Genomic DNA, 27,388 nt, shown 5'->3' on the forward strand with positions numbered 1-27,388 from the left:
TTTCACCACCCACATGAATGCCCAGAAACACCCACAGTAACCCTAGGATGTACCCACATCAACTCCCAGAACTGGTACAAGTGACTCCCAAAGCCCGCCCTGAAGCTACAGAGGCTCAAAAGATCATGGGACATGTAGTATCAGGACTAGAAAAGGAAGGAAACAGGAAGTCAAAGAACTATGAAGTTACACACAATCTGACAGTGGGGTTGTAATTAATTTACATGAATAATGCATCTGTTATGGGGAGGAAAAGCTAGAGTTCTTCTTTAAGGCCCCATGTACACTGGGATTCTTCTAAACACTTTTCTCCTGGCATGCCTAAGTTGCGCTTGGGATTTCATTAATTTCATTGGCCAGAAAATTAACCACTTGACCTCCGCAAGATTTACCCCCCTTAATGACCAGACCATTTTTTGTGATACGGCACTGTGTTACTTTAACTGACAATTGCGCAGTAGTGCGACGCTGTACTCAAATAAAACGTATGTCCTTTTTTTTCCCCCCACAAATAAAGCTTTCTTTTGGTAATATGTGATCACCTCTGCGTTTTTTTGTTTTTTGCACTATAAACGAAAAAGTCTGACAGTTTTAAACAAAACCAATATTTTTTACTGTCTGCTATAAAACATATCCAATTAAAAAATTTTAAAAATCACATTTTTTCATAAATTTAGGCCAATGTGTATTCTGCTACATATAAAAAATGCCAATAAGCTTATATTTGTTGGTTTGCGCAAAAGTTATAGCGTCTACAAACTATGGGATATATTTATGGAATTTTTATTTATTTTATGTTTGTAGTAATGGTGGCAACCAGCGGCATATAGCGGGACTGCGATATTACAGTGAACAAATATGACACCTAACTGACACTTTTGACACTTTTTTGGGGACCAGTGACATTATTACAGTGCTAAAAATATTCACTGTCAATGTACTAATGACACTGGCAGGGAAGGGGTTAACATCAGAGGTGATCAAAGGGTTAACTGTGTGCCTAGCTGGTGTTTCAGTGTAGTGGAGGGGCTGCTTTTACTAGTGGAAGGCATAGATTGGTGTTCCTGATTTACAGAAACACAGGATCCATGCCTTCTATACTGACACAACAGCAATCTGCCTTGTTTACATAGGCAGATCACCAGTCTGCCTGTGTAGTACAGAACAATCAGCAGGTGCCAGCGGGCATCAGGTCCGCGGTACCCACTGATCAGCTCCCACTGTGTAGAATCACAGCTGGAGCAAGCCGTCACTGGCACGCACTCATGCCCAATACCCAGAAGTGCAGAATTATGTATATATGTGCTATAGGGCGGTCGGCAAGCGGCTAAAGTGATACTAAACACACACAGTTTCATTTACATTGTCTCTATTTCTGCATATGGATGATGGCACTTTAATTATTCTAATTTAAAAAAAAAATGTAAGTACCTTCTTGGCTAGTGGATATACTGCTGTCACATGACCCAGCTCTTTCTCAGCCTATCTGCAGGCAAACATAAGCAGGAGGAGCTTCTAGTCCTCTGCTGCTGGTCACATGTTGAAAAAAAAAAACAGCCTTTAGAATACTGAGTAAGAATAAATAATATCAATAAACTGTTTTAAGTCATCATACAAATATATACTTAAAAATAAATCTTTATTTTTGGCAATAACATAGTGTGGGCAGAATTCTGCTGGTCACAGACTGTGTCACGCCCCTCCAGCCTTTGTCTTTAAATAACAGGGAGGAGAAGCCTCCATCAATCAAGATTTAATATCCTGCACCCCATTGTATTTAGCTGGTTAGTGGGCATGAAGGAGGAGGAGGGAGGGAGTGGGCTGCCATCAGCTTCCAGGTTTTATTGTCAAAGCTTAATTGAATAAGCTGAAGTTAGAAGTTGATTGGCTACCATGCACAGCTGTTCCAGATTCTGGGTGTTCCAGTTTTAATAAATCTACCCCTATGCTTGCGTGGAGGGGTTTTTATTTTTATTAATGCAAGGTTTTCAAATGCCTACCACCACCGTCTCTGGTGGAGTCTAATGCAAAGATACCTAATATCCCTGGTTCTGTTGAAGTTTCTGTGGGGGAATGTGTTCCACTATATTATTAAAGAATTCATCATCCTTTCCACTGCCACACTGTCTGGGCTTGGCTCTTACAGACTGAAAGATTCCACCAAGGTGTCTCCTCATCATCCTCTATTTCATGATTTTGTCTACAAAGACTGAAATTGCCCACATAAACAAACAATTCCTTGCACCTAGGCAGGTATTGGCGCTCTATCCCTTTGCAGAGGATTTTCTCGGAAAATGGTGTACCCCCCCCCCACCTGGTGTTTTTCCTTCACAAGCTCTGACCATTCCTATGGAAGACGTGCTGTCTTTTAAATACCCTGCTAACAAGAAGTTGGATGCAGTGTATTAATCCATTTACTCCTTGAGGGGATCTGCCTTTCAAATCATGCTCACCTTTGCACTCCTTTCTCCGAATTTAGCTGCTTAGTTTAAATCACTAAACTAGGATTTGGTGGCTGTTGACCAAAATGTCATGTTTAACTTAAGGTTGATGTAAACCCTCACATATACCCAGTGAAGTGAACAGCCTTGGATGATACACCGAGATGAAAATAATCTCCCTACATACGTTTTATTTGTATATCTGCTGTCTTCAGCTTTCTTCACTGTTTACAAAGTGAACATCATGTTAGAATTTTTTCTCCCTGTTCCAGCACTGGGTGTGGAGTCTTGGCATACACTCTGTCATAGCTGATTGGAGGAAAGGCACACCCCCTCCCCTCCACATAGGCAGAGGAAGGAAGAAACATGCAGAGCTGTTCTGTGACTAGACCAGCTCTCTGCTAATCTATCTCTATGCACCCACCCCAACACAAATTCCCAGCTGCTTTGATCTCCTGTGTCGAAGAGGAAGTGAGCAGCAGAAGGACACAGGACTTAGGGCTTTGGAGAGAGATAAAAAAACACTACAGATATATGTGCCCAGGTCAGATTTCATAAATGGGGTTTATATCCACTTTAATGTGTGATACAGCACTGGATGCTAACTTGGTTATTCCTTGGGTAATTCTTTCCTTTGTCCACATCCACAAAAGGTTCTGGCTTAAGTGCTGGTCAGTGGAACAGTGTAAGAAGACTTTTTTTAAATTACACTTTGTGGCAGATCCTGCTTTAGACTTTGTACTGGGCAAAGTTTTTAAAAAGGCAATGAGAGATAAGAGTACTAATTTACCTCAATTCTACATCAAAACTTTCCTAGTCAGGTTATAGTTCCTGGGCATGCAAGTTTTCTTCCACCCCCTTGGATTAAAGGGGGCTCTAAACGTCCTTAGTAAACTAGGGGATCAAACCCAGTTAATAGATCTATCTATGCAGCGGGACCTTCAGACCTTGATATGGTGGTTTGTGAGGATGAAAGATAAGAAAACTAATGAAGGACCTCTTGTTCACCTTTCAAGAAACAGAGAAAGCCTTCTGTCAGTGGTTGTTCTATTGTTTGGTAGAATACGAGGCCTTTTTGAAGGGGTCCCAGGACTGAGACTTGAACTAACCATCTAGATCGATTTATCTTTATACCTCAAGGTTTGGATCCACACCCTTTTACCCTCTCTTCTCTTCCCTTGCCCACTCATATTCCCCTACTCTCCACCCTCCTTTCCTTCTTTGGAATTCCAATAGATGTCTTTCTATTTTCCCCCTCTCTTTTGAAAATTTGAATCGATCTCTCTGCTTTTTTTGTTTTTGCATTTTCTTAACATTAAAAAAAGTACCCAGAAATAAAAAAATAACCCACACGTAAGGATGTTTTCACTGCAACCCTAATGGTGATCTGTTTTGATACAGGTGATATGTTTAGAATTGTATTTGTACTGTCATTTTATAAAGAAAATGACAAAAAAGTAATCCACCTTTGCATTAGGTTCTGTCCCCACCAGCTCCATCACAGGTAATGAGGGGGGTTGGTGGCTTACTACAAGGATTTGGGAAGCTTGAATAACCAATGATTTGGTGCTAGGCATTGTATCCAAAGATAACAACATATAGTTTTGCCTCTGATCTTCACTTACGTTTTATGCTTTGTGTTTTCTTATGTCTCAGCAGCATTGGACAGACCTTCTTTCAGCAATGAAGAAGGTATTCATCCTAGTTTGGATTTAAAGGCTTTACATGCCTTCGCACTTCCTCAAAAGTTTGAATGGAATCCGTTTTATCAGTTGTTGCTTTCCATTAGCCCAGAGACTTAGTATCCATTGACATAAAGGGTGCATATTTATACTGTACGTTCCCATCTTAAACCTCAAGTATTTCTTTGCTTTGCCATGGTGACAACCACTGTTGGTTTGTGGTCCTTCCCTTTAAGCCTTGTTTCAGCCCTGATAGTATTCACAAAGATCATTACACCAGTTTCTGGGTCTTCTGGACATTCTAGTATTTGGACACCTGGACAAAAGAGCTGACCTCGTTAACTGCACTCTAATGGGGATCTTGGAGAACTTTGGATAGATCCTGAACTTTGAGAAGTAATTTTTGATTCTGTAATATCATTTATAGTTCTTGGGCCTTTTCATGGATGCCTTTCAGGGCAGGGTCTTCTGTCCTTGGGCCTTTGTGCCTTATGTTTGAAAGGCAGCGACCTGGTCTCCTGTACACACCTTCCCTAAGTTTTATGAAGGTCAGTTGTGTCTGCTTCTGTCCTGTTGCCCTTGATCTCCCTTTATTTGGATAAGCTGGTTGACCTGTGTTTTGTTTTTCAGTTCCCGTCCCTCTGTTAGAACCACTTTTGATCATCCCTAGGTTCCTTACTTAACAGCAAGCTGTGTCCATTAATGGGTTATAGCAAAAGTAGATTTTTGTACTCAAATCCCTTGAGGCTCACAGCTTCCTCCTCTCATACAGTGCCTTGAAAAAGTATTCATACCCCTTGAAATGTTCCACATTTTTTCATGTTACAATGAAAAACATAAATGTATTTTATTGGGATTTTATGTGATAGACCAACACAAAGTGGCACATAACTGTGAAGTGGAAGGAAAATGATAAATGGTTTTCAAATTTTTTTTACAAGGAGTTGAGTTGAGCTAAGGAGTTAGAACAATGTCACTAAACATTGAGGGCAGTTGTCACTGTGGTAATTGCACTGTAACCAGGAGCAAATAAATATAGGAGTAAAGTGGATTCTGCGGCTGGGGCTTCATGAGTGTGAGCTCCTAACCTAACCTTGCACAGAGGCTTTGTGCTACTTCAAAGACCTTTAGATAAAAGAGTTGGTCTCCAAAGCTGACATCTCTCTGCAGTGTTGTATCTTCATTGGCTGTGTTCCATCATACTCCCCAAGCTTTCACAAGGAGTTTCCTGGCAGCAGTTCACAGCTCAGTTACTGAAAGGCTCTCTCATTAGAGACACGTCACATTGGTTGTCTTATTATCTCCTTTAACTCCTTTTCAAGCCTTAATAATGATTCTTGCAGTTTTCTATTTTAAAGTGAACTCTATCTGCCTAAAATGACTTTTAAAAAAGCCAAAAATAAGAAATCTCTGGTCATTCTGCAGTTAATGAGCTGGTACTACATATTCCTATAGGTCTTTCAGGAATAGTGTTTTGATACATTAGCTTTAGATCTTGTGTATGGAGGATGGGAATTGCAGCTCACGTATGCGTAAATGAATAGTGTGCAGCCAACATCATTGGTTCATTAGTTATATTGCTGCCTTGCTTTCAAAAGAAAAACCATCTGTTGTGTTCAACCCTGTATGAAAAAACATGTCCTGGAACAAATTGTAGCTACATTAGCCCTGGTATCCAAGTCCCAGTATGATGATCATTTATGATTGCTAAACCCTTGATTTCCTTACAATACTTTCTTATCTTGCTGATATTCTACTATGATCTAAGCAGGGCTGCTTTTGGAAATCACAGGGCCCGCACAACTTATCTTAAACCCCCCCCCCCCCAAATAAAATATCGAAACAATATTTTTGCTAAAAATACACTATAATCATTATTAGTGGACACAACCACTAACTTACAATATTCCTGCTAAAGCTAGCAGATAAAACTGTATTAAGTTAATAAATTAAGCTCTGTGTGAAAATGAGGTCTTGGGGCTGATTGGGCTTGGGGTTGGGGCTGTGGCCTGCACAGTGTAAATCAGTGGTTTGTTTATGTGGCTGCATCTACCTGGAGCTGTGTGCAGGTAGCTTATGTTATGCAATAGGGATGCAGCAGCTATACAAACACAATCGCAGGTCCTAATTTGACATACATGTGGGGGCAGGTGGACGGCTTCAAACACAGACCCACCCACACCTTCACACCTGTCAAATTAGGACCTGCGACTGTGTTTGTACAGCTGCTGCGTCCCCATTGGGTAACAGGCGGCTAGAGCTGCAAAAAACAAATTACTCATGCACATGGTCAGAGTACCTGTGTGAATGAGCCCTCGGGGCTCGTGCACATGTGAGGTTAGGGGGTGGTAAAACCCCATGCTGCGCTTTTAAAGCCCCCTCCCCAAGCACTACCCCTTTAGCTGCAGAGACAGTGGCTGAGGGTGTACACATTCCACCGCTGCAGTGAACGTCGCTATTTTGCAGGCAGCCCACAACCACACACAATGCACGTGATTGCGATGCACTGGTGCACTGTTAAATCAGGAGGTGAAGAGGTGATACAATGCTTCTTCATCGCCTGTCAAGCACATATAAAAGAGCCCTTAAGTTTTTTTTTTTTTTACAATTTTTGTTATTTGTATTTTTATATTTGTAACAGCTCTGTTGGAGGGTCTTTTGTGAATTATCAGGGGTCTAAACAGATCTTGGAACCGATCACCCTGTAGCTCCCCCTGCAGCAGCCAAAAGCCAGGGTAGGGAGAGGAGGAGAAACTGGCTGCACTGCAGGGAGAGCTATAGGGGAATTGGTTTCACTGATAAGGCAGTAAAGCTGGCCCTCCTGCTGTGTAGATGCCCAAGTTCCCCTGTTGAACCGGTGGGGTCCAGGCCACCATATAAGTGTCAAGGTCTTACCTTGCCTTCCTGTTGGCAGCCATCTTGGACATGTGCAGACTGCTGTCTCTTATAAACTCTGTTTGCATCATCACTTGTCTGCTGCCTGACAGTCGCTCAGTGATGATGTTGCACACCTGACTATATATATCAGCTGATGGCTTTCAGACCTTGCCCTTGCGTTTGTGCTCCAAGGTGCATCACTGCTAGCAGACCTCTGGTCTCTGTGGTTTCTCCGTGCATGACTTGGCTTGGCTGACGACCTTCCTGGCCCTGGATTCCGCATCGGCAGATGACCCCACATCAGATGACGACCCAGCTTCGGCAGGCTACCCGCTTCTAGACTCTATCTCAGTTTGGATGACTACCTGTTCCTGGACTCGATCCCGGCTTGGATGACTACCCGCTTCCAAACTTGACCCAGGCTGTTCTTGATTTTGCTCCTCCTTGCTGTGCAATTATTATTGTTTCATAAATAAATCGCTTTATTTTACTTTATCTTCGTGTGGTCTGGTTTCTTGGCACCCTGACAGTACGCAAGGGCTATGAATCCTGACGATGCGGGTGCTCCTACGCTTCCCATAGCACAGCACACCTTTCTCCTGGTGCTGCTAGGCCAGTGGTTCCTCCTGTTGTTTCATCTGCTGGTGTTCCTGTTGCCACTCCTGCAGCTGAATTTGCTGTTACCAGAGGGATGACTGGTTCAGCCTCCCTCCCGCAGCACTATGGGGTGAACCGAGTCAGTGTCGTGGCTTCCTAAACCAAGTGGGCATTTATATCGAGATGGCTCCTCAGGCATTTCTCTCTGACAGGTCAAAGGTGGGCTTCCTAATCTCGTTGCTCTCGGAAAAGTCCCTGGCCTGGGCGAATCCCTTATGGGAGAACGATAATTCCGTGATTCTCGATTACTGAGTTTTGTTGCCTCCTTTCGTAGGGTATTTGATGTGCCTGCTCGCTCTGCTGCTAAGCTGCTCCTGTCCATTCAACAGGGTATTCGAACCGTTGCCAAGTATGCCATGGTATTTCGTACCCTGGAAGCAGAGGTGGGCTGAAATAATGAGGCTCTGGTGGCGGTCTTCTCATGGTATCTCCGATGCATTGAAGGATGAGATCGCAGCCTAGGATTTCCCGGATAAGCTCGAGGCTCTCATTTCCTTCCTGATTATGATCGATGCCAGGCTCAGGGAGAGACCATCGTTTAAGGAACGCCTGCAGAGGCCTCCTACCAGATTGGCTCCTACGTTTTCTTTCCCACCCATTCCTCCCTCACCTCCCATGCCTCCTGGGGATGGTGCGTCTGGCTGTGAACCCATGCAGCTAGGGTTCACTCACCTTTCCGAGGCTGAGCGGGCCTTTAGGAGGAGCGAGGGCCGGTGTCTGTATTGCGGCCTTGGGGGACATTTCCTCAAATCTTGTCCTACCCGTCTGGGAAATGCTCGCACCTAAGATCCTGTCGGGGGCAGATCTTAGGTGGAATTTCTTCATCCCCGGTTTCCCATAAAGATAAGCCGCTAATCACAGTTATCCTCTCCTGGGCAGCAGGCTCAGTGGTTACCCAGGCGTTGGTAGACTCCAGAGCTGGTGGTTACTTTATTGACAGTACGTTTGCTGCTGCGAATTGAATTCCATACCCTTGCAGCCCCGCGTTGCTCCACTGGTCATCGAGGCGATTGATGGCAGATCCCAGCAACCGGCACAGGTTACCCACAAGACTGTTCCAGTTGACATGGCTACAGGGGCTGTTCATAGGTAGTCAGCCTGTTTCCAGGTTATATCGTCCCCACACTACTCTGTTGTTTCAGGGTACCCTTGGCTTCAGAAGCATAATCCGACCTTTAAATGGCAGTCGGTTGAGATTCTCTCTTGGTCTCCACAGTGTGGTGCTGTTTGTATCCATGGGCCTGTTAAGGTACTTTGTACCTCCTCAGATTCAGTATTCCCTACTGAATATCATGAGTATCAAGATGTATTTGACAATGTGCGCGCTGGTACTCTTCCTCCTCATCCTCCGTACGATTGTGCCATAGACTTGCAACCTGGTGCCATTCTCCCTCGTGGCAGGGTTTATCCTCTCTCTGTTGCGGAGAATAAGGCCATAGAGGATTACATGGTGGATGCACTTGCCCGAGGGCACATTCGCAAGTCCACTTCTCCAGCGGGTTTACGGATTTTTCTTCGTAAAGAAGGGGGGTGAGTTGAGACCTTGCATTGATTATAGGGGTCTCAATCGCATCACGGTCAAGAATGCATACCCGATTCCGTTGATTACTGAATTGTTTGACCGCCTCAAGGGAGCAACGGTCTTTACCAAGCTTGACCTAAGGGCCGCTTATAACCTTGTAAAGGTCAAGGAGGGCGATGAGTGGAAGACTGCGTTTAATACCAGAACCGGTCATTACGAATACTTAGTAATGCCCTTTGGCTTGTGCAGTGCTCCCGCTGTCTTCCAGGAGTTCATCAATGATTTCTTTCATGATATGTTGCAGCAATGCCTGGTTGTCTATTTGGACAACATCTTGATTTACTCCGACTCCATTGAATCACACTACCTGGATGTCAGATGGGTGGTGCAACGGTTAAACGGGAATGGGATTTTCTGTAAGCTTGAGAAATGTGAATGCCACCTGTCTCAGGTTGCCTTCTTGGGCTACATCATTTCTGCTGAGGGGTTATCTATGGACCCTCAGAAGGTTTCGGCTGCTCTACAGTTACCTCACCCTAGTGGTCTCCGTTACATTCAGCGTTTCCTTGGGTTTGCCAACTACTATCAGAAATTTATCAGGAACTTTTCCTCTTTGGCGAAACCTATCTCAGATCTGTCCAAGAGGGGCAGCAATCCCCACAATTGGACGCCTGCTGCTATCTAAGCTTTTAATGCCCTCATGTCTGCTTTTGCTTGGCTCCCATTCTGTCTCATCTCAATCTTGGTTTCCCCTTTCTCCTAGAGGTGGCTGCGTCTGAGATGGGAGTAGGTGCTCTCCTATATCAGCGGTGGACACCTGATGGACCCTTACTTCCTTGTGGGTTCTACTCCAGGAAGCTGTCTCCAGCTGAATGCAACTACGAGATTGGAGACAGAGAGCTCTTGGCCATTATCCTGGCTCCCAAGGAGTGGAGACACTTGCTTGAAGGTTCTGTGGTTCCAGTTCTCATTCTCACCGATTATAAGAATCTAACAAATCTGTGTGAGGTCAAGAGGCTCACACCCCATCAGGCCAGATGGGCCTTATTATTGTCTTGTTTTAACTATGTGGTCTCCTATTTGCCTGGCTCCAAGCATGTTAAAGCTGATGCCTTGTCTCGCCAGTATTCTGAGTTTACTGGGGAGGACTCCGTGCCGACACCGGTCATACCTTTCAGATCATATCCTGGCTGCCCTCTGCACCAACTTAACCTCTCCTCTTGAGGAACACATCTTAGCTGCCCCCCAACCTGTTGCTCCCACTGAGAGACCTGCTGGCAAATGTTTTGTACCTGACTGCCGGTCACCCTGTTAAGATGATTCTGGGCTTTTTCCCGTCAGTTCTGGTGGCCATCTCTCTGCACTGATGGTGCTGCGTACGTGCCCACTTGTTCGGTCTGTGCCCAGAACAAATCTCCGCGGCCCCTTTCCTTGGGCCTACTGCATCCCATTCCCAATGGGGAGCGTCCCTGGTCTCACCTGGCCATGGATTTTATTGTGGAACTTCCCGTGTCTCTAGGTTACACAGTTGTCCTCATGGTTGTTGACTGGTTTTCCAAAATGTGCTACTGTGTTCCTTTTAAGCAGCTGCTGACCTCTCAGGAGCTTGCCTCTGTGTTTGCCAGGGAGGTTTTTCGCTTACGCGGGTTGCCTAAGGAGATTGTCTCAGACTGTGGGAGTCAGTTTGTCTCTAGGTTCTGGCGCACCTTTTGCTCCCAGTTGGGTATTCAACTCTCCTTCTCCTCAGCCTACCATCCCCAGTCCAATGGTGCCGCTGAACGTTCCAACCAAGCTCTGGAGCAATTTCTCCGCTGCTATATCTCTGACCATCAGGACAATTGGGTTGATCTGGTACCCTGAGCAGAGTTTGCCAAGAACTCTGCCGTCAACTCGTCCTCCAGAATGTCTCCACTTATGGCCAATTATGGGTTCCAACCGGCTGTGTTACCCGAGTCATTTTTGCCACAGGACATTCTGGCTGTGGAGGATCACCTTTGTGCCCTCCGTTCCTCTTGGGTGCAGATTCAAGAGTGTTTACAGGTCTATGCACAGCGTCAAAAGCTCCAGGCAGACTGGAGATGTTTATCTGTTCCTTGGTACCAGGTCAGGGAGAGGGTGTGGTCGTCGGCCCGTAATCTCAACCTCAAGGTGCCCACTCAAAAACTGGCACCTCGTTTTTTTGGCCCTTTTCGCATCCTCCGTAAGGTGAACCCAGTGGCCTATGCCCTTGATTTTCCTCCTGGCATGCATATGTCCAATGTCTTTCACGTGCCACTTCCTTGCCCTCGTCCCATTCCTGTGGGCAATCATGAGGAGTATGAGGTTAGCAACATCTTGGATTCTCATCTGTTCCGAGGTCAGGTTCAATACCTGGTTCACTGGAAAAGTTATGGTCCTGAGGAGTGCCTCCACTGATGTTCATGCTCCGCGCTTTCCATGCTCGCTTTCCTCAGAAACCATTTTTTGCTCCGCGGAGGAGGGGCCGTTGAGGGGAGGGTACTGTCAAGGTCTTACCTTGCCTTCCTGTTGGCAGCCATCTTGGATATGTGCAGACTGCTGTCTCTTATAAACTCTGTTTGCATCATCACTTGTTTCCTGCCTGGCCATCGCTCAGTGATGATGTTGCACACCTGACTATATATATATATATATATATAACCTGATGGCTTTCAGACCTTGTCCTTGCGTTTGCGCTCCAAAGTGCATCACAGCTAGCAGTCCTCTGGTCTCTGTGGTTTCTCCGTGCATGACTTGGCTTGGCTGATGACCTTCCTGGCTCTAGATTCTGCATCGGCAGATGACCCCGCATCAGACGATGACCCGGCTTCGGCAGACTACCCGCTTCTGGACTCTATCTCGGCTTAGATAACTACCTGTTCCTGGACTCGATCCCGACCAGGATGACTACCCGCTTCCAAACTTGACCCCAGCTGTTCTTGATTTTGCTCCTCTCTCTTGCTGTGTGATTATTATTGTTGCATAAATAAATTGCTTTATTTTACTTTATCTTTGTGTGGTCTGTTTTCCTTGCACTCTGACAATAAGAGAGCTGGCTGTACTGCCTTATCAGCTGCCCAGGACCTAAGTGTGGTTACACTGAGTATAGTGTGGATATCAGCTCACCCTGACTGAGTAATGGCTAATTTATAGTAGTGTGATATGCAGTGATGGAAGTAACTGCGTTTAAGTAAACAGCGTTACTTAACGCAGTTACTTTTGAGGGTAACGAGTAATCTAACTGATTACCCGTTCCCTCCCTTTAACGCCGTTGCCGCTACTTTCGGCTGCGTTACCGCAATTACAACTACCGCCACTAGATGGCAGTAGATGCAATTGTAATTCCCCCTCTCCTCTACGACCGATGTCTGCGGTACAGGAAAGAGAAGAGGAGGAGACTCAGACAAGGTCACAGGGATTGACAATGTGTCCGTACATGGACACCGGTGTCCGTGAGCAGTCTTTGCAGGGTCCGCGGCGGCGGCACAGTCAGTGACAGTCACAGCTGCCTTCCACCTCCCATGCCTCTGCCTGTTGGTTGGTAGGACCGTGTCGGAATCCTAGCCAATCAGGTACACTACTGCTCAAGTTGCACCTTGCGCATTGGTTGCCCCGCCCCCCAGGCTCTGAGTCCTTCAGAGCGGAGGACTCAGAGAAGGATAACGGAAGCAACTTCCAAGTTCTTCCTCTAACCTGCTGCCCGTGCCTGCCATGCCCGACGCTGGTCTCAGCATTGCACAGTGTGTCCAGCCCGCCCAGGTCCCAGCTTCTCATGAGAGATGTACGTCAACTCTTCATTCGTTCTGCACTGTGAGTGTGTGTCCTCCTATAACAGCAAAACCAGAACTTTAAAAACGATCATTAAAGGAGATCTTTGGGGGACCCTGCCTGGCCTGCTCTAAAGGGGAATCTATGGGGGAGCTTTGGGGACGCTGGCCTGCTCTAAAGATGGATCTATGGCCACCCTGTTCTAAAGAGGGATCTGTGCCATAGATCCCCCCTTTAGAGCAGGGTCCCTTATAGATCCCCTTTAGAACTCGGTCCCCCTAGATCCCCTTTAGAACAGGCCCTGGGGCCCTATAGATACCCCTTTGGAGCAGTGTCCTCATAAATCCCCCTTTAGAGCAGGGTCCCCATAGATCCCCCTTTAGAGAAGGGTCCCCATAGATCCACCCTTAGAAAAGAGTCCTCATAAATCCCCCTTTAGAGCAGGGTCCCCATAGATCTATGGGGACCCTGCTCTAAAGGGGGATCTATGGGGACTCCTCCCTAAAGGTGGATCTATGGGGAGCATGGCCTGCTCTAAAGAGGATCTTTGGGGGACCCTGCTATAAAGGGGGATTTATGGGGACCCTGCTCTAAAGGGGGATCTATGGGGACCCTGCTCTAGTGTCCCAGTACCAGTGTGCCACACCGCTACCACCACCAGTGTGCCACACCACCACCACACTGCCACCACCATTTCAGGCAGCAGGTACCAAAAAACAAAACAAAATACAGTTACTCACAGTTAGGAAGACTCAGGACTCAGACCCCCGCAGTGTGCCACACCGCCACCACTATTAAAGATCTTATAGAACGTAATTGCATTATAGCATAGTAAAAAAAGTCGCAGTTACTTTGCTGAGTAACTAATTACTTTTTCAATGTGGTAACTGAGTCACTAACTCAATTACTTTTTGGGAGAAGTAATTTGTAACTGTAACTAATTACTTTTTTAAAGTAAGATGAGCAACATTGGTGATATGGGGGTTGTTTAGCTCAGTGGTAGATGCTTTTTTGTACAGTGAGTACACGTCACACAGGCATATTATGGTTAAGTGCTTGGTAGCCCACTTTTATTAGAGAAGAAAGAACAAATCAAAAGTCCATCCAGAATTCCCATGCAGGGGTTTCAACTTCAGTCAGTAAACACAAATGAAAAATACCGAACCACCTGGCTTTCTGGTCAGCAGTTTCTCTGCTTGTTTTGGTCCCCCAGACTACTTGCTATTCAGGCTCTCTCAGTCTAGGTAAAAGCACCTTGCTGTTCAGGCCCGCATAGCCTCTTGACAGGGTTTTCCCAGTACCTCCATCTTGCACCCACCAGAGACTTCCAGATTCTCTCCAGCCCTCCTGGGCTCACTGGCCTCCTCAGCCCCCAGACCCTCTCTTGGTCTCCCAGACTCTCAACATTGGCCAGACTTTCCCATTCATTGGGTTCAGAATCCCCCTTGCATGGGCTGCATTCTCCACCAGGTACTCCCAGCTCTTCTGACAGGGTTCTGTCTTCAACCAGCTCCAACTCCAACTCCCACCACCTACTGCTCTCACCAGCCCATCCTGATAAGGGCTGTGTGTACCTAGGTACACACCCTGCAGGTTGTCCACAACACCCAGACGACGGGTTGAAGATTCCATCCCACCCAATAAATCTCCAAAATACAGAGCCCCATCCGGAAATACCAAGATATGGGGAAAGCTGCAAAAGCAGTTTTCTCCACTCAAAATCTATGCTCTGTAGCCCTGCAGTCAGCAGGCATGAAAACTCATACTGTCACAGTGTATCTCCACTTTTACATTTAGGTTTGAGCTAACCCAACTATATCTTTGTTATGTGTTCCGATTGACACAGTGTACCTGGAAATATCTTACATTTTAGATGCTTCTTTGGAACAATCATTTGTGCACTACTCTGAACTATTTTGTAGTGAATCTTTCCCCAGACAAAGATCATGAAGTTTCTCCCGTTAACATACACTGCAAAATCCAAGCCCTGGGATCTTTATCCCTTACAGTGTTAAAATCTAGTTTACAACTGATAATGAGATCTGCCAGCACAATACAGGCAAGATTAATTATGTTAAAAATTCAGTCTCCAGCCCCCCGCTGCATAGCAGAGGAAAACTTCAGTTTTGGAGTTTTCCATAAAACTTAAGTAGCAGACTTTAACATTTATGCTATGTGAATGAGAACATGTAACAAATATACAGTGGTTGTTATCCTAATTTGGTGGCAAAAGTTGAAGTACACTTGAAGCTTTTTCAAAATTCAGTGCCCTGACTTGTTCTCGCCACACTTTTAGGACCCCTGAGAGGGAGGGCCTCCTATAATCCCTCTGTTAGCATGGAAACTCATCCTGTTTCCTGAAAATGGACATGCCTGACGCAGACAATTTTATCAGTGAAAAAGTAGTGTTCATATATTAATACAATCAGAAAGAATTCAATATGTTAGTGTACTTGCAAATGTTTTGTTTGGTGTGAGTTTCTGTAACAAACAGATGTTCTTTTTTTAAGTAAAGCTGCATTTACATTTTTTTTTCTTTACAAACAGCTTTGCTACTCTGAACTATTTTGTAGTGAATCTTTCCCCAGACAAAGATCATGAAGTTTCTCCCGTTAACATACACTGCAAAATCCAAGCCCTGGGATCTTTATCCCTTACAGTGTTAAAATCTAGTTTACAACTGATAATGAGATCTGCCAGCACAATACAGGCAAGATTAATTATGTTAAAAATTCAGTCTCCAGCCCCCTGCTGCATAGCAGAGGAAAACTTCAGTTTTGGAGTTTTCCATAAAACTTAAGTAGCAGACTTTAACATTTATGCTATGTGAATGAGAACATGTAACAAATATACAGTGGTTGTTATCCTAATTTGGTGGCAAAAGTTGAAGTACACTTGAAGCTTTTTCAAAATTCAGTGCCCTAACTTGTTCTCGCCACACTTTTAGGACCCCTGAGAGGGAGGGCCTCCTATAATCCCTCTGTTAGCATGGAAACTCATCCTGTTTCCTGAAAATGGACATGCCTGACGCAGACAATTTTATCAGTGAAAAAGTAGTGTTCATATATTAATACAATCAGAAAGAATTCAATATGTTAGTGTACTTGCAAATGTTTTGTTTGGTGTGAGTTTCTGTAACAAACAGATGTTCTTTTTTTAAGTAAAGCTGCATTTACATTTTTTTTTCTTTACAAACAGCTTTGCAATTCAGACAAGCTATGGGAGCACATTGTAGAAAAATCTTGTGATACCGTCACCCCAGAAATGAGAGCTTTAGCCCAAAATATTGGCTGGAAGCAGTTTTTCTTCACCAACAAACTGCAGCTTCAGCTCCAGCTCCGGAGGTGGAGGAAGAAACAGGAAAAAAGTCAAGATATCATCTTGGAATGACAGCATTAGGTGCCGAATAATCAAGTAAAAAGGAGCCACGACTCCTCATTACTTCTGAAATAGGAACATGTTTGAAATGTTTGAAAAAAGAACCGTCTGTATTGCCCATAGCACCCAGTGTCTATTTTTTTTAGGTTTCTAGTAATATATGTTTATATGGGGAACATAGACAGTCCTTCCAAATAGGAAGGAAGCTATAGACTAAAGATCCCTAACCTAACACAGAATTATATGATTTGCTTATGGCCACAGTCCTTGTACGCTTAGATATTATTCAGGGTTTATTCTGTTTATTCTGTGAAACATTCGTGCCTTAAATACAGCGCCAAAATAATTTTCTGCTTAAGATTTATTTGTTTTTTTACATTACAATACTTTTGTACTAGAAGCATTTGTGGAATTAAAAGCTAAAATATAATTACGTTTGAGCGTCTTTATTTGGATATGTATAAGAATGCATACTAGTTAAATCATTTTTGAGCAGGTTTGTTTAAAAAGGTCAATCCACTACAGTCAGGTCCATAAACATTGGGACATCGATACAATTCTAATCTTTTTGGCTTGTCAGAATATTTATACTGCTCTGAATATAACAGTGTCTATTTATGTCAATAAGCAAAGATCTGTGAGGTAGGAGAATCTCAACTTATTTCCACAAATCAATATGTAGCGAATTCTTTTTAATTGATTAATTTCTTTTTAAAAGCATATACCAATCTTTAGTGAAAACAGTCTCTACAGTAAGGAATATATAAAAATATTTATTCACAAGACATGTATTCACAATATATGATCAAACTGGAAATGACACAAAAAGATAACTCTACATAAAATACAAACTTAAAACGATAAATGCAATGTGATATGTAGCTCAATAATGAAAGCAAAAATAAAGCAAGATTACCTTTTTCTCCAGGTATAGCATAAACCATAGGTAAGTGTTCTATATAATCAGACCACAATTGTCTGCGAATGGCGCAGCCGACAGTCACTCCACTGCAGATGGAGCGAGAATAGGCTATGCAAAACGGGAGACTAAAATCGCAAATAATGCGCTAAATCTGATATTAATAAAAATGTATAAAAACAAAAATCAGCTTTTTAGAGAAAAATCTACTATGGTTTATACGGCTGGGATTGTAATCTTATTACCCTTAAATATGCAATATAAAACATATAAGGAAGGAAATAAACAATTGTTAAATATTCAAATAAACAGCAAGGTTATATTTACCACACTTAAGATGGCTGCTAGCTTCAAATAGTGGTTACCATAGTCCTAAAATGGCTGCCTTCCCAAGATGGTGGCCAGTGAGGGAGGAGTTTCGTTTGGCTTCCCTCAAAGTTTCAGATAAATGATGGAGCAAAATGGAGTATGTTTAGATGAGTATATAGATGGATGTGAGTAGCGTGTGTGTTGCAAGTTTAATGGGTGTTGTCAGTAATGTAATGATGTGTCCTATTACATCTGGGTTCTCCTTTTTATATGGTATTGAACAAAGGACTATTAAAATTACCATAAGTTAAACCCAGAGGGATGAAACTTTATCCCCATTGGTTGGGATATTCTATCCATTAACTGGTGATGTCATTGGCAACACCTCTCCAAATAATCCGTACTTTGGATAATAAAATTAAATGATAATTCCTTTATATTCAAGATTAACCATAAAAGCAACATAAAAACTTGTCCATACTCTCAGTACATACATAAATGTCCATCTATATCTCCATCACTCATCTTGGCAATTATTGGATCTGGTAAGCCATTTATAATAATAATTATATTTTTAATACAATATATATATTTATATTGGAAAATACTGAATTACCCCAAGACTGCATTTGGTAGTATCTCCAAAGGGGGCAATATTGTACTGTTCATTAGATTGAGCATATAAAATAATTAGAACATACAATAAGACCACTATTTAAAGATAACCTTTGACCTCTTGGCTAGTGAAAGTCTCATTAATTATTTGGATGTGTCCTATACCGTCAAGAAAAGCGTCTGGCTTGTAGGGTTTATATCACTTAGTCCAGTCTAAAGCAATTCTTATATAAACACTCCTACCACATGCCTTAAAATGAAGTAATTTAAGTGGAATTAGTTTTATCTAAGTAAGATTTGTTATTTAGCAAGAATATAAACCCAACATATGATAGACAGATAATTTCTAAATATGTATATGCCTTACATAATATGACATAATTATTGCTAATATCTTCTCACACATGATAATGTATATTTAAAACTTATAGTTTAAACCTATTGTTCATCTTTAAAATACAGACAATTAAGGAGACATCACCCCTTAACATCTGGTATAGCTTCAGGCTGACTGAGTCTTATCTAAAAGAACGTCAGTTTTCCACTTATTTATGACTACATAGATACAGAGATCTTCTGTTGAAACCATAGACCCTCTGTAAGAGACATTTTGCAAAGAACATATATGAACTCTCATTCACCTCCAAACAAGATGGAAGCTGCATGGTTCAAAATCTATATGCATAAGATGGAATATACATGACTTTTTAAATCCATTTTTTTCTATTATTTAATCACCCCAATAACCCTGACAGGCTCTATATGCCACCAAAATGGATTTGAAATGAAACAAATAAAATGCTTTAATTTGAGGGTATTTACATCCAAATCAGGGGAACGGTGTAGGAATTACAACAGTTTGTATATGCGCCTCCCACTTTTTAAGAGACAAAAGTAATGGGACAGATTAACAATCATAAATCAAACTTTCACTTTTTAATACTTGGTTGCAAATCCTTTGCAGTCAATTGCAGCCTGAAGTCTGGAACGCATAGACATCACTAGACACTGGGTTTCATCCCTGGTGATGCTCTGCCAGGCCTGTACTGCAACTGTCTTCAGTTCCTGCTTGTTCTTGGGGCATTTTCCCTTCAGTTTTGTCTTCAGCAAGTGAAATGCATGTTCAATCGGATTCAGGTCAGGTGATTGACTTGGCCATTGCATAACATTCCACTTCTTTCCCTTAAAAAACTCTTTGGTTGCTTTCGCAGTATGCTTCGGGTCATTGTCCATCGGCACTGTGAAGCACCGTCCAATGAGTTCTGAAGCATTTGACTGAATATGAGCAGATAATATTGCCCAAAACACTTCAGAATTAATTCTGCTGCTTTTGTCAGCAGTCACATCATCAATAAATACAAGAGAACCAGTTCCATTGGCAGCCATACATGCCCAAGCCATGACACTACCACCACCATGCTTCACTGATGAGGTGGTATGCTTTGGATCATGAGCAGTTCCTTTCCTTCTCCATACTCTTCTCTTCCCATCACTCTGGTACAAGTTGATCTTGGTCTCATCTGTCCATAGGATGTTGTTCCAGAAATATGAAGGCTTTTTTAGATGTTGTTTGGCAAACTCTAATCTGGCCTTCCTGTTTTTTGAGGCTCACCAATGGTTTACATCTTGTGGTGAACCCTCTGTATTCACTCCAGTGAAGTCTTCTCTTGATTTTTGACTTTGACACACATACACCTACCTCCTGGAGAGTGTTCTTGATCTGGCCAACTGTTGTGAAGGGTGTTTTCTTCACCAGGGAAAGAATTCTTTGGTCATCCACCACAGTTGCTTTCCGTGGTCTTCCAGGTCTTTTGGTGTTGCTGAGCTCACCGGTGCGTTCTTTCTTTTTAAGGATGTTCCAAACAGTTGATTTGGCCACACCTAATGTTTTTGCTATCTGTCTGATAGGTTTGTTTTGTTTTTTTCAGCCTAATGATGGCTTGCTTCACTGATAGTGACAGCTCTTTGGATCTCATATTGAGAGTTGACACTTGAAATGAACTCTGGACCTTTTATCTGCTCCTTGTAAATGGGATAATGAGGGAATAACACACACCTGGCCATGGAACAGCTGAACAGCCAATTGTCCCATTACTTTTGGTCCCTTAAAAAGTGGGAGGCACATATACAAACTGTTGTAATTCCTACACCTTTCACCTGATTTGGATGTAAATACCCTCAAATTAAAGCTGAAAGTCTGTAGTTAAAGCACATCTTGTTTGTTTCATTTCAAATCCATTGTGGTGGTGTATAAAGCCAAAAATATTAGAATTGTGTCGATGTCCCAATATTTATGGACCTGACTTTATATAATGTTTGGTTATGGATGGATTCTGATGGGTTCCTCACTGCCTTTTAATAGTTTAGGTACTCCCATGCAGAGCTCTGACTGCTGGGGTTCCCAGCTGTCATCCGCCATGTACTAAGCTGTATATACAGCTGCAAGAAAAAGTATGTGAACCCTTTGGAATTATATGGATTTCTGCACAAATTGGTCATAAAATGTGATCTGATCATCACCTAAGTCACAACAATAGACAATCACAGTCTGCTTAAACTAATAACACACAAACAATGAAATGTTACCATGTTTTTATTGAACACACCATGTAAACATTCACAGTGCGGGTGGAAAAAGTATGTGAACCCTTGGATTTAATAACTGGTTGAACCTCCTTTGGCATCAATAACTTCAACCAAATGTTTCCTGTAGTTGCAGATCAGACGTGTACAATGGTCAAGAGTAATTCTTGACCATTCCTCTTTACAGAACTGTTTCAGTTCAGCAATATTCTTGGGATGTCTGGTGTGAATCGCTTTCTTGAGGTCATGCCACAGCATCTCAATCGGGTTGAGGTTAGGACTATGACTGGACCACTTTGTAAGGCCTATTTTCTTCTGTTTAAGCCATTCTGTTGTTGATTTACTTCTATGCTTTGGGTCACTGTCCTGTTGCAACACCCATCTTCTGTTGAGCTTCAGCTGGTAGACAGATGGCCTGAAGTTCTCCTGCAAAATGTCTTGATAAACTTGGGAATTCATTTTTCCTTCGATGATAGTAATCCGTTCAGGCCCTGACGCAGCAAAGCAGCCCCAAACCATGATGCCCCCACCACCATACTTCACAGTTGGGATGAGGTTTTGATGTTGGTGTGCTGTGCCTCTTTTTCGCCACAGATAGTGTTGTGTTTCTTCTAAACAAGTCAACTTTGGTTTCATCTGTCCACAGAATATTTTGCCAGTACCGCTGTGGAACATCCAGGTGCTCTTGTGCTAACTGTAAATGTGCAGCAATGTTTTGTTTGAACAGCAGTGGCTTCCTCTTTGGTATCCTCCCATGAAATCCATTCTTGTTTAGTGTTTTACGTAATATAGATTCGCTAACAGGGATGTTAGCATTTGCCAGTGACTTTTGTAAGTTTTTAGCTGACACTCTAGGATTCTTCTTCATCTCATTGAGCAGTCTGCGGTGTGCTCTTCCAGTCATCTTTACAGGACAGCCACTCCTAGGGAGAGTAGCAGCAGTGCTGAACTTTCTCCATTTATAGACAATTTGTCTTACCGTGGACTGATGAACAGCAAGGCTTTTGGAGATACTTTTATAACCCTTTCCAGCTTTATGCAAGTCAACAATTCTTAATCGTAGGTCTTCAGAGAGCTCTTTTGTGTGAGGCATCATTCACATCAGGCAATGCTTCTTGTGAAAAGCAAACCCAGAACTGGTGTGTGCTTTTTTTATAGGGCAGGGCAGCTGTAACCAACGCCTCCAATCTCATCTAATTGATTGGACTCCAGTTGGCTGACATCTCACTCCAATTAGCTCTTGGAGATGTCATTAATCTAGGGGTTCACATACTTTTTCCCTTTCGTTGTCTCGGAAGTCAAGCTTAACTGTTGCATATCCTGACACCCACACACTTAAATATTTTTAATAATACAACTCATTTTATATTTATTACATTTTTCATAAAGAAAGTCTAGGGCCCCCTCTGACAAGGGGGCCTGGGACAATTGTTATTTTCTCTTTCGTTCGCTGACAGACACAGCTTAAAGTCTTCAGACCATTGGGCTTATGATCTTGCTCTCTAGGAGTAGGACTAGGTGAAAACCTTTTTAAATTACGCCCCTGGAACAGTCCCAGAGGGTATAACATCACTTCCTGCTGTAGGACTCCAGTTTTTCCTGCCTAGTCAGGCTGGGATCTGTGGTCCTGGCATTCTTTCCTATTTAAATGGAATTTTTTACTTTTTCTTTTTATATTTTTGTGTGAACTACAATCAACCTGTTCCTGTGAGAACTACAATCAACAGTCGGACTGGGTGACGCACTGGATATTCTAGATCCTTACTGTCTTCCCAGTCTGGCCTGTGAGCACGACCCAACTACTAGCTCCGCACTAAGTTGGCCATGACATAGCCCCACTGGATGGGGGCTGACCGGCGAGTGCAACACCTGGCGATGTCGCATAGTACTGGTCACGACAGCAGTCACGACCAGAGTTGCAGCATACCTCAGGCCGCAGCACCCCCATTCCAAGATGGTGCGGTGGACTGCTGGGAGTGGCGCCCGCCTGGTGACCATTTTATGGTGAGTAGTGTCCCCCCTCCTTTCCTGCAAAATTGTTGGGGTGGTCGCGGGCCCCCCCCCCCGTGTCCTTCCTCTCCCTTTTGCTTCCCCCTCACCTGTCCCCTTTCCCCCCCCCTGGCCCCTGTTTGGGGGCATGGGTGAAATTGGGTAGGGGGGCTACATGGTGCTGGGCTGGAGGAGCATCCCAGTTAGGGGTGTCTGTACCTGGGTGCTGCAGGGAAATCCCTAGGGGGTCCTCTCCTGGGGTCTGTAATTTTTTTTCCCTGGGGTCCAGGGTCCCGTGCAGTGCCACGTGGTACCGCCATTTTTCCGTGGTCTCTGTGATTCCTGGTTTAGCGGCCATGTTTCTGTAGTTCAGCGGCCATGTTTTTAGTTTCTCCATAGTTTGCATTGGCGGCCATTTTCCTAAGTCTGAGACAGTGCTGAGGCTGTGGGGGCCTCTAGTGTCAGGTCAGTGTTTCCTCTTCCTCTTTCCAGCAGTGTGGCAGATCGTTTTGGCGCTTTTCATCTCAGGTGGTGAGTCTCTGGGGGTACACTACCCTTCCTTGCTGTATACAGTGCTGCGAGTGCGCTGATTCTTGTAGTGCCACAGTGGTGCATGGCGGGGAGTGGCCTCCTGATTTTTTTTTTTTTCTTTGCTGAGCAGCGGTTCCACTTAACCTTTTATGGTCATGGAGCCTGGGGAGCTCGTTTCACCACCCGATCCACTCCTGGAAGCTGCAGGACCCTCTGGGTCTTAGTCTGCCCTGGCAGCCATGACTGCAGCCCTGCAATCACTAGTAGCCAAAGTAGATATGGCCCTGCAAAGGAGACCTGGCAAGAAGCGCCCCCCTCCTTCACGTGTAACCTCTGCTTACTCAGATTCTGAGGTGGATTTGACTGGCGCAAACAAGAGTCAACCCACTAGGTCTTCGTCCATGCACGCTGAGTGCTGTAATAGTAAGGATGAGTAAGGATTAGACCCTAATTGTATCAGTGCGGGAAACTTTAAAGTTGGAGGAATCAGCTGTTGCTGAGTTTGCAACGCCGTTGCAATTTCTTCCAAGGTGAATAAGGTTTTTCCCTTTCCTGCCTATTTTGGAGAGATTGTCACTAGTCAGTGGGGTTCCCCGAAATGCATGGTTGAAATAATAAAGCGGTTTGCTGGAAGATATCCCTCACAATACACCGTCCCGCGGTCACTGCTGGCAGAGAGGCAGTAAGAGGCTGGTGTGTCGTAACCACGTGGTCACTGTTTACAGTTCCCAGGAAGGAAGACAAGGTTTGTTCGATCTTGGATCTCAAGGCTCTTAACCACTTTGTATGGGTTCAGAAATTTCGGATAGAGTCCATCTGCACAGTAGTAGCTTTCCTTCATCAAGGAGATCTGATGGCTTCTATCAATTTCAAGGACACTTACCTTCGTATTCTAATATATGTCGGGCATCAGCGTTTTCTTTGTTTTGCCGTGGGCGAGGAGCACTTTCAATTTGTGGCATTACTCTTTGGTCTCTCTTCAGCTCCTCGAGTGTTCACAAAGGTTTTGTCCCCAGTGTTGGCCTTGTTACGGCAGAAGAGGATCACGGTACTGGATTACATGGACGATCTGCTTCTGTGTGCAGAGTCTTCCTCGGCTCTAGAAGTTGACTTGGAGGTTACGGTGCAAACTCTGCAGGAGTTCGGGTGGACACTGAATTTTCAGAAATCAGCACTGTCTCCATCCACAAAGCTGGACTACTTGGGTCATACACTGGACTTAGCTTCAGCCTGGGTGTTTCTTCCTCAGACAAAACTACTGAAGCTACAGGAGGCTGTTCGGCTCCTGTTGTCCAACCATCGATTGTCTCTCAGGACTTGCATGCAAGTGCTGAGTCTGATGGTCTCTACCTTCGTGGCAGTTCCGTTTGCGCAGTTCCACACCAGACCTTTGCAAAGGGAGATTCTGATCAAATGGAATAAGGATCCGCTATCATTGGACAATCTGATTCTATTGAGTCGGGGTTCGAGGGAGTCTCTCCTATGGTGGCTCTTCCCCCCCCGGCCTTACATCTGGGAAAATCTTTTCCACCCCTGTATTGGGCTGTAATCACCACGGATGCCAGTCTGTCCAGATGGGGAGGTGTCTTGGGAGTGTATTCGGCCCAAGGTGTCTGGACTCGAGAGGAGTCCAGGTTGCCGATCAACATCCTGGAAATTCAGGCTATCAGACTTTGCCTGTCTCAATGGATGGATTGTCTGCAGGGACGCCCTGTGCAGATACAATCAGACAGTGCTGTGGCTGTGGCGTATATCAATCATCAAGGGGGCACAAAGAGGGCCCTGGTGGCCCTGGGAAGTGGCTGGCATCTTGAGGTGGGCATAACGATATGTTCTGGCCCTCTCTGCTGTGCACATTTCGGGGGTAAAGAATTGGCAAGCGGACTATCTCAATCGGCAGACGTTGGATCTGGGTATGTTCACCCGGAGGTTTTTCATCAACTGTGTCTTCGGTGGGGGACCCCCGATGTGGACCTGCTGACTTCCCGTCTCAACAGGAAGGTGCAGAGGTTCGTGTCAAGGTCTTGGGATCCTCTAGCCTACGCAGCAGATGCTCTTGGGGTCAGTATTGTCTGATTTACACCTTTCCTCCAATTCAACGTATGTTGAGACGGCTATGCAGAATTGAGGTAGAAGGATTTCCAGTCATTCTGGTGGCACCAGACTGGCCTCACCGGTCCTGGTATGGTAGCAGACGTTTCTTGGAAACTTCCTCTCTGGGAAGATCTTCTGTCTCAGGGACCAATCTCCCATCCTGCTTTATGGTCGCTGGCTTTAACTACGTGGCTATTGAAAGCCAGGGGCTGAAAGACTGGGCTGTCGGAGTCGGTGATTATTACGCTGTTGAAGGCTAGTAAATCTACTTCCAGGAAGGTTTATCATCGAGTTTGGAAGGCGTACATTACTTGGTGTGAGTCGCGGGGGGTTTCTCCCCGCTCCTTTTCTGTGTCTAGCCTGTTGGAGGTTCTTCAATTGGTGTAGATCAACGTTTGGCTCTGGGCACTATCAAGAGCCAGATTTCCGCCTTGGCTATTTTTTTCCAAAGGCCTATGGTGGCCAAAGTCCTTGGTTCACACTTTTGTGCAAGGAGTTTGCCATCTAGCTCCTCCGGTGCAATCCCTGTTACCTTTCGTGGGATCTCAGTTTGGTTCTGTCGGCCTCCCTTTGAAAATATTCAAGAAATTCCTCTGCTCACTATGTCGCAGAAGATGGCTTTCTTAGTAGCTAATACTTCCGCATGTCACGTGTCGGAGTTGGCTGCTTTGTCCTGTCGGTCACCTTACTTGGTGAATCATAGGGACAAAGTGGTGTTACGACCCTGTTAGGTGTTCCTTCCTAAGGTTGTCTCGCGGGTTTCATTTGAATGAAGACATTGTGCTATCGTGCTTATGTCCTAAGCCTAAACATCCTAAGGAAATTGCTATATATTCCTTAGATGTGATAAGAGCGATTCAGGTTTACCTAGCAGTGACTGAGCCGATTAGGAAATCTGATTCTTTGTTTGTTCTTACAGCATCTGCTGCGACCATTTCAAAATGGATCAGGCAGACGGTGGTGCAGGCCTACTCCATTAAGGGTCTGGTTCCTCCTTTTCCTGTTTAAGCGCATTATACGAGGGCACTTAGTGCCTCCTGGTCCTTCCGTCATCAGGTGTCAGTGGTTCAGGGGTGAAAGGTGGCTACTTGGTCAACTGTACACACATTCACAAAAGGTGGATGTACTTGCATCTTCGGATGCGGCGTTTGGCCGCAAAGTTTTGCAGACTGCAGTTGCGGAGGCTTTTTTTCTGATGGTGAGCTCCAGTTGTTCCTAGTTAAGCTCCTGTTGTTACCTGGTTGCCTATGTTTAGCCTTGTTGGGAATTCTGCGTTTGCTGTGTTTTTCCCACCCCTCATGTTGCACTGCCTTGGGACATCCCAATAGTCTGAAGACTTGAAGCTGTGTCTGTCAGTGAACGAAAGAGAAAACTGGATTTTTGTATTACCGTAAAATCCTTTTCTCTGAGGTTCACTGACAGACACAGCACCCGCCCCTCTTTTGGGAGTGAGTTATTTGTACTTCTGACACTGCTTGTTTCAAACTGGAGTCCTACAGCAGGAAGTGATGGTATACCCTCTGGGACTGCCCCAGGGGCATAACCAAAAAGGTTTCCGCCTAGTCCTACTCCTAGAGAGCAAGAGCATAAGTCCAATGATCTGAAGACTTGAAGCTGTGTCTGTCAGTGAACCTCAGAGAAAACGATTTTATGGTAAGACAAAAATCCAGTTTTTGCCCCTTATAAATCTGGCACTGAGTGCAATACCCAGAACTGAACCAGAAGTTAGCTGAAGCAAACTGCTACACCAATCTGCTGGACTATAAATCCAACCAACCTGGGGGAAACCTACTGCACCATTTCACTACCTACAATGTTCTGGCCTTTTTTCAGTTGCATTTCTTCTCTTCCCTCTTATCCTCAAATCCTTCAAATTACTGTAACCTTCTACAACTGTAAAGTCATTATACAGTTCACTCGGCCTGTTGTTCAGTCTCCTTCTCTCTCTTACTCTTCTAAAATCACCTCCTTCCCATTCTGACCGGTACTGTATAAACACAACCATTTACCGATTAGATAATTGCAG

The 27,388-nt window shown here is 44.3% G+C and overlaps 1 protein-coding gene across 1 annotated transcript in view; it reads left to right on the forward strand.

The window, feature by feature from the left end:
* The window catches only part of FBXO36 (F-box protein 36), a 146,288-nt gene extending 129,883 nt beyond the window's left edge, over positions 1-16,405 (forward strand). The window contains exon 4 of the mRNA XM_082249188.1: positions 16,143-16,405. Coding sequence (XP_082105314.1) covers positions 16,143-16,334 — 192 coding nt within the window. The 3' untranslated portion in view covers positions 16,335-16,405. The remainder of the gene's footprint in view (positions 1-16,142) is intronic.
* Positions 16,406-27,388: the final 10,983 nt, after the last annotated feature.

This window comes from Pelophylax lessonae (genome assembly GCF_965119305.1).
Source record: "Pelophylax lessonae genome assembly, chromosome: 3".
Lineage (NCBI taxonomy): Eukaryota > Metazoa > Chordata > Amphibia > Anura > Ranidae > Pelophylax > Pelophylax lessonae.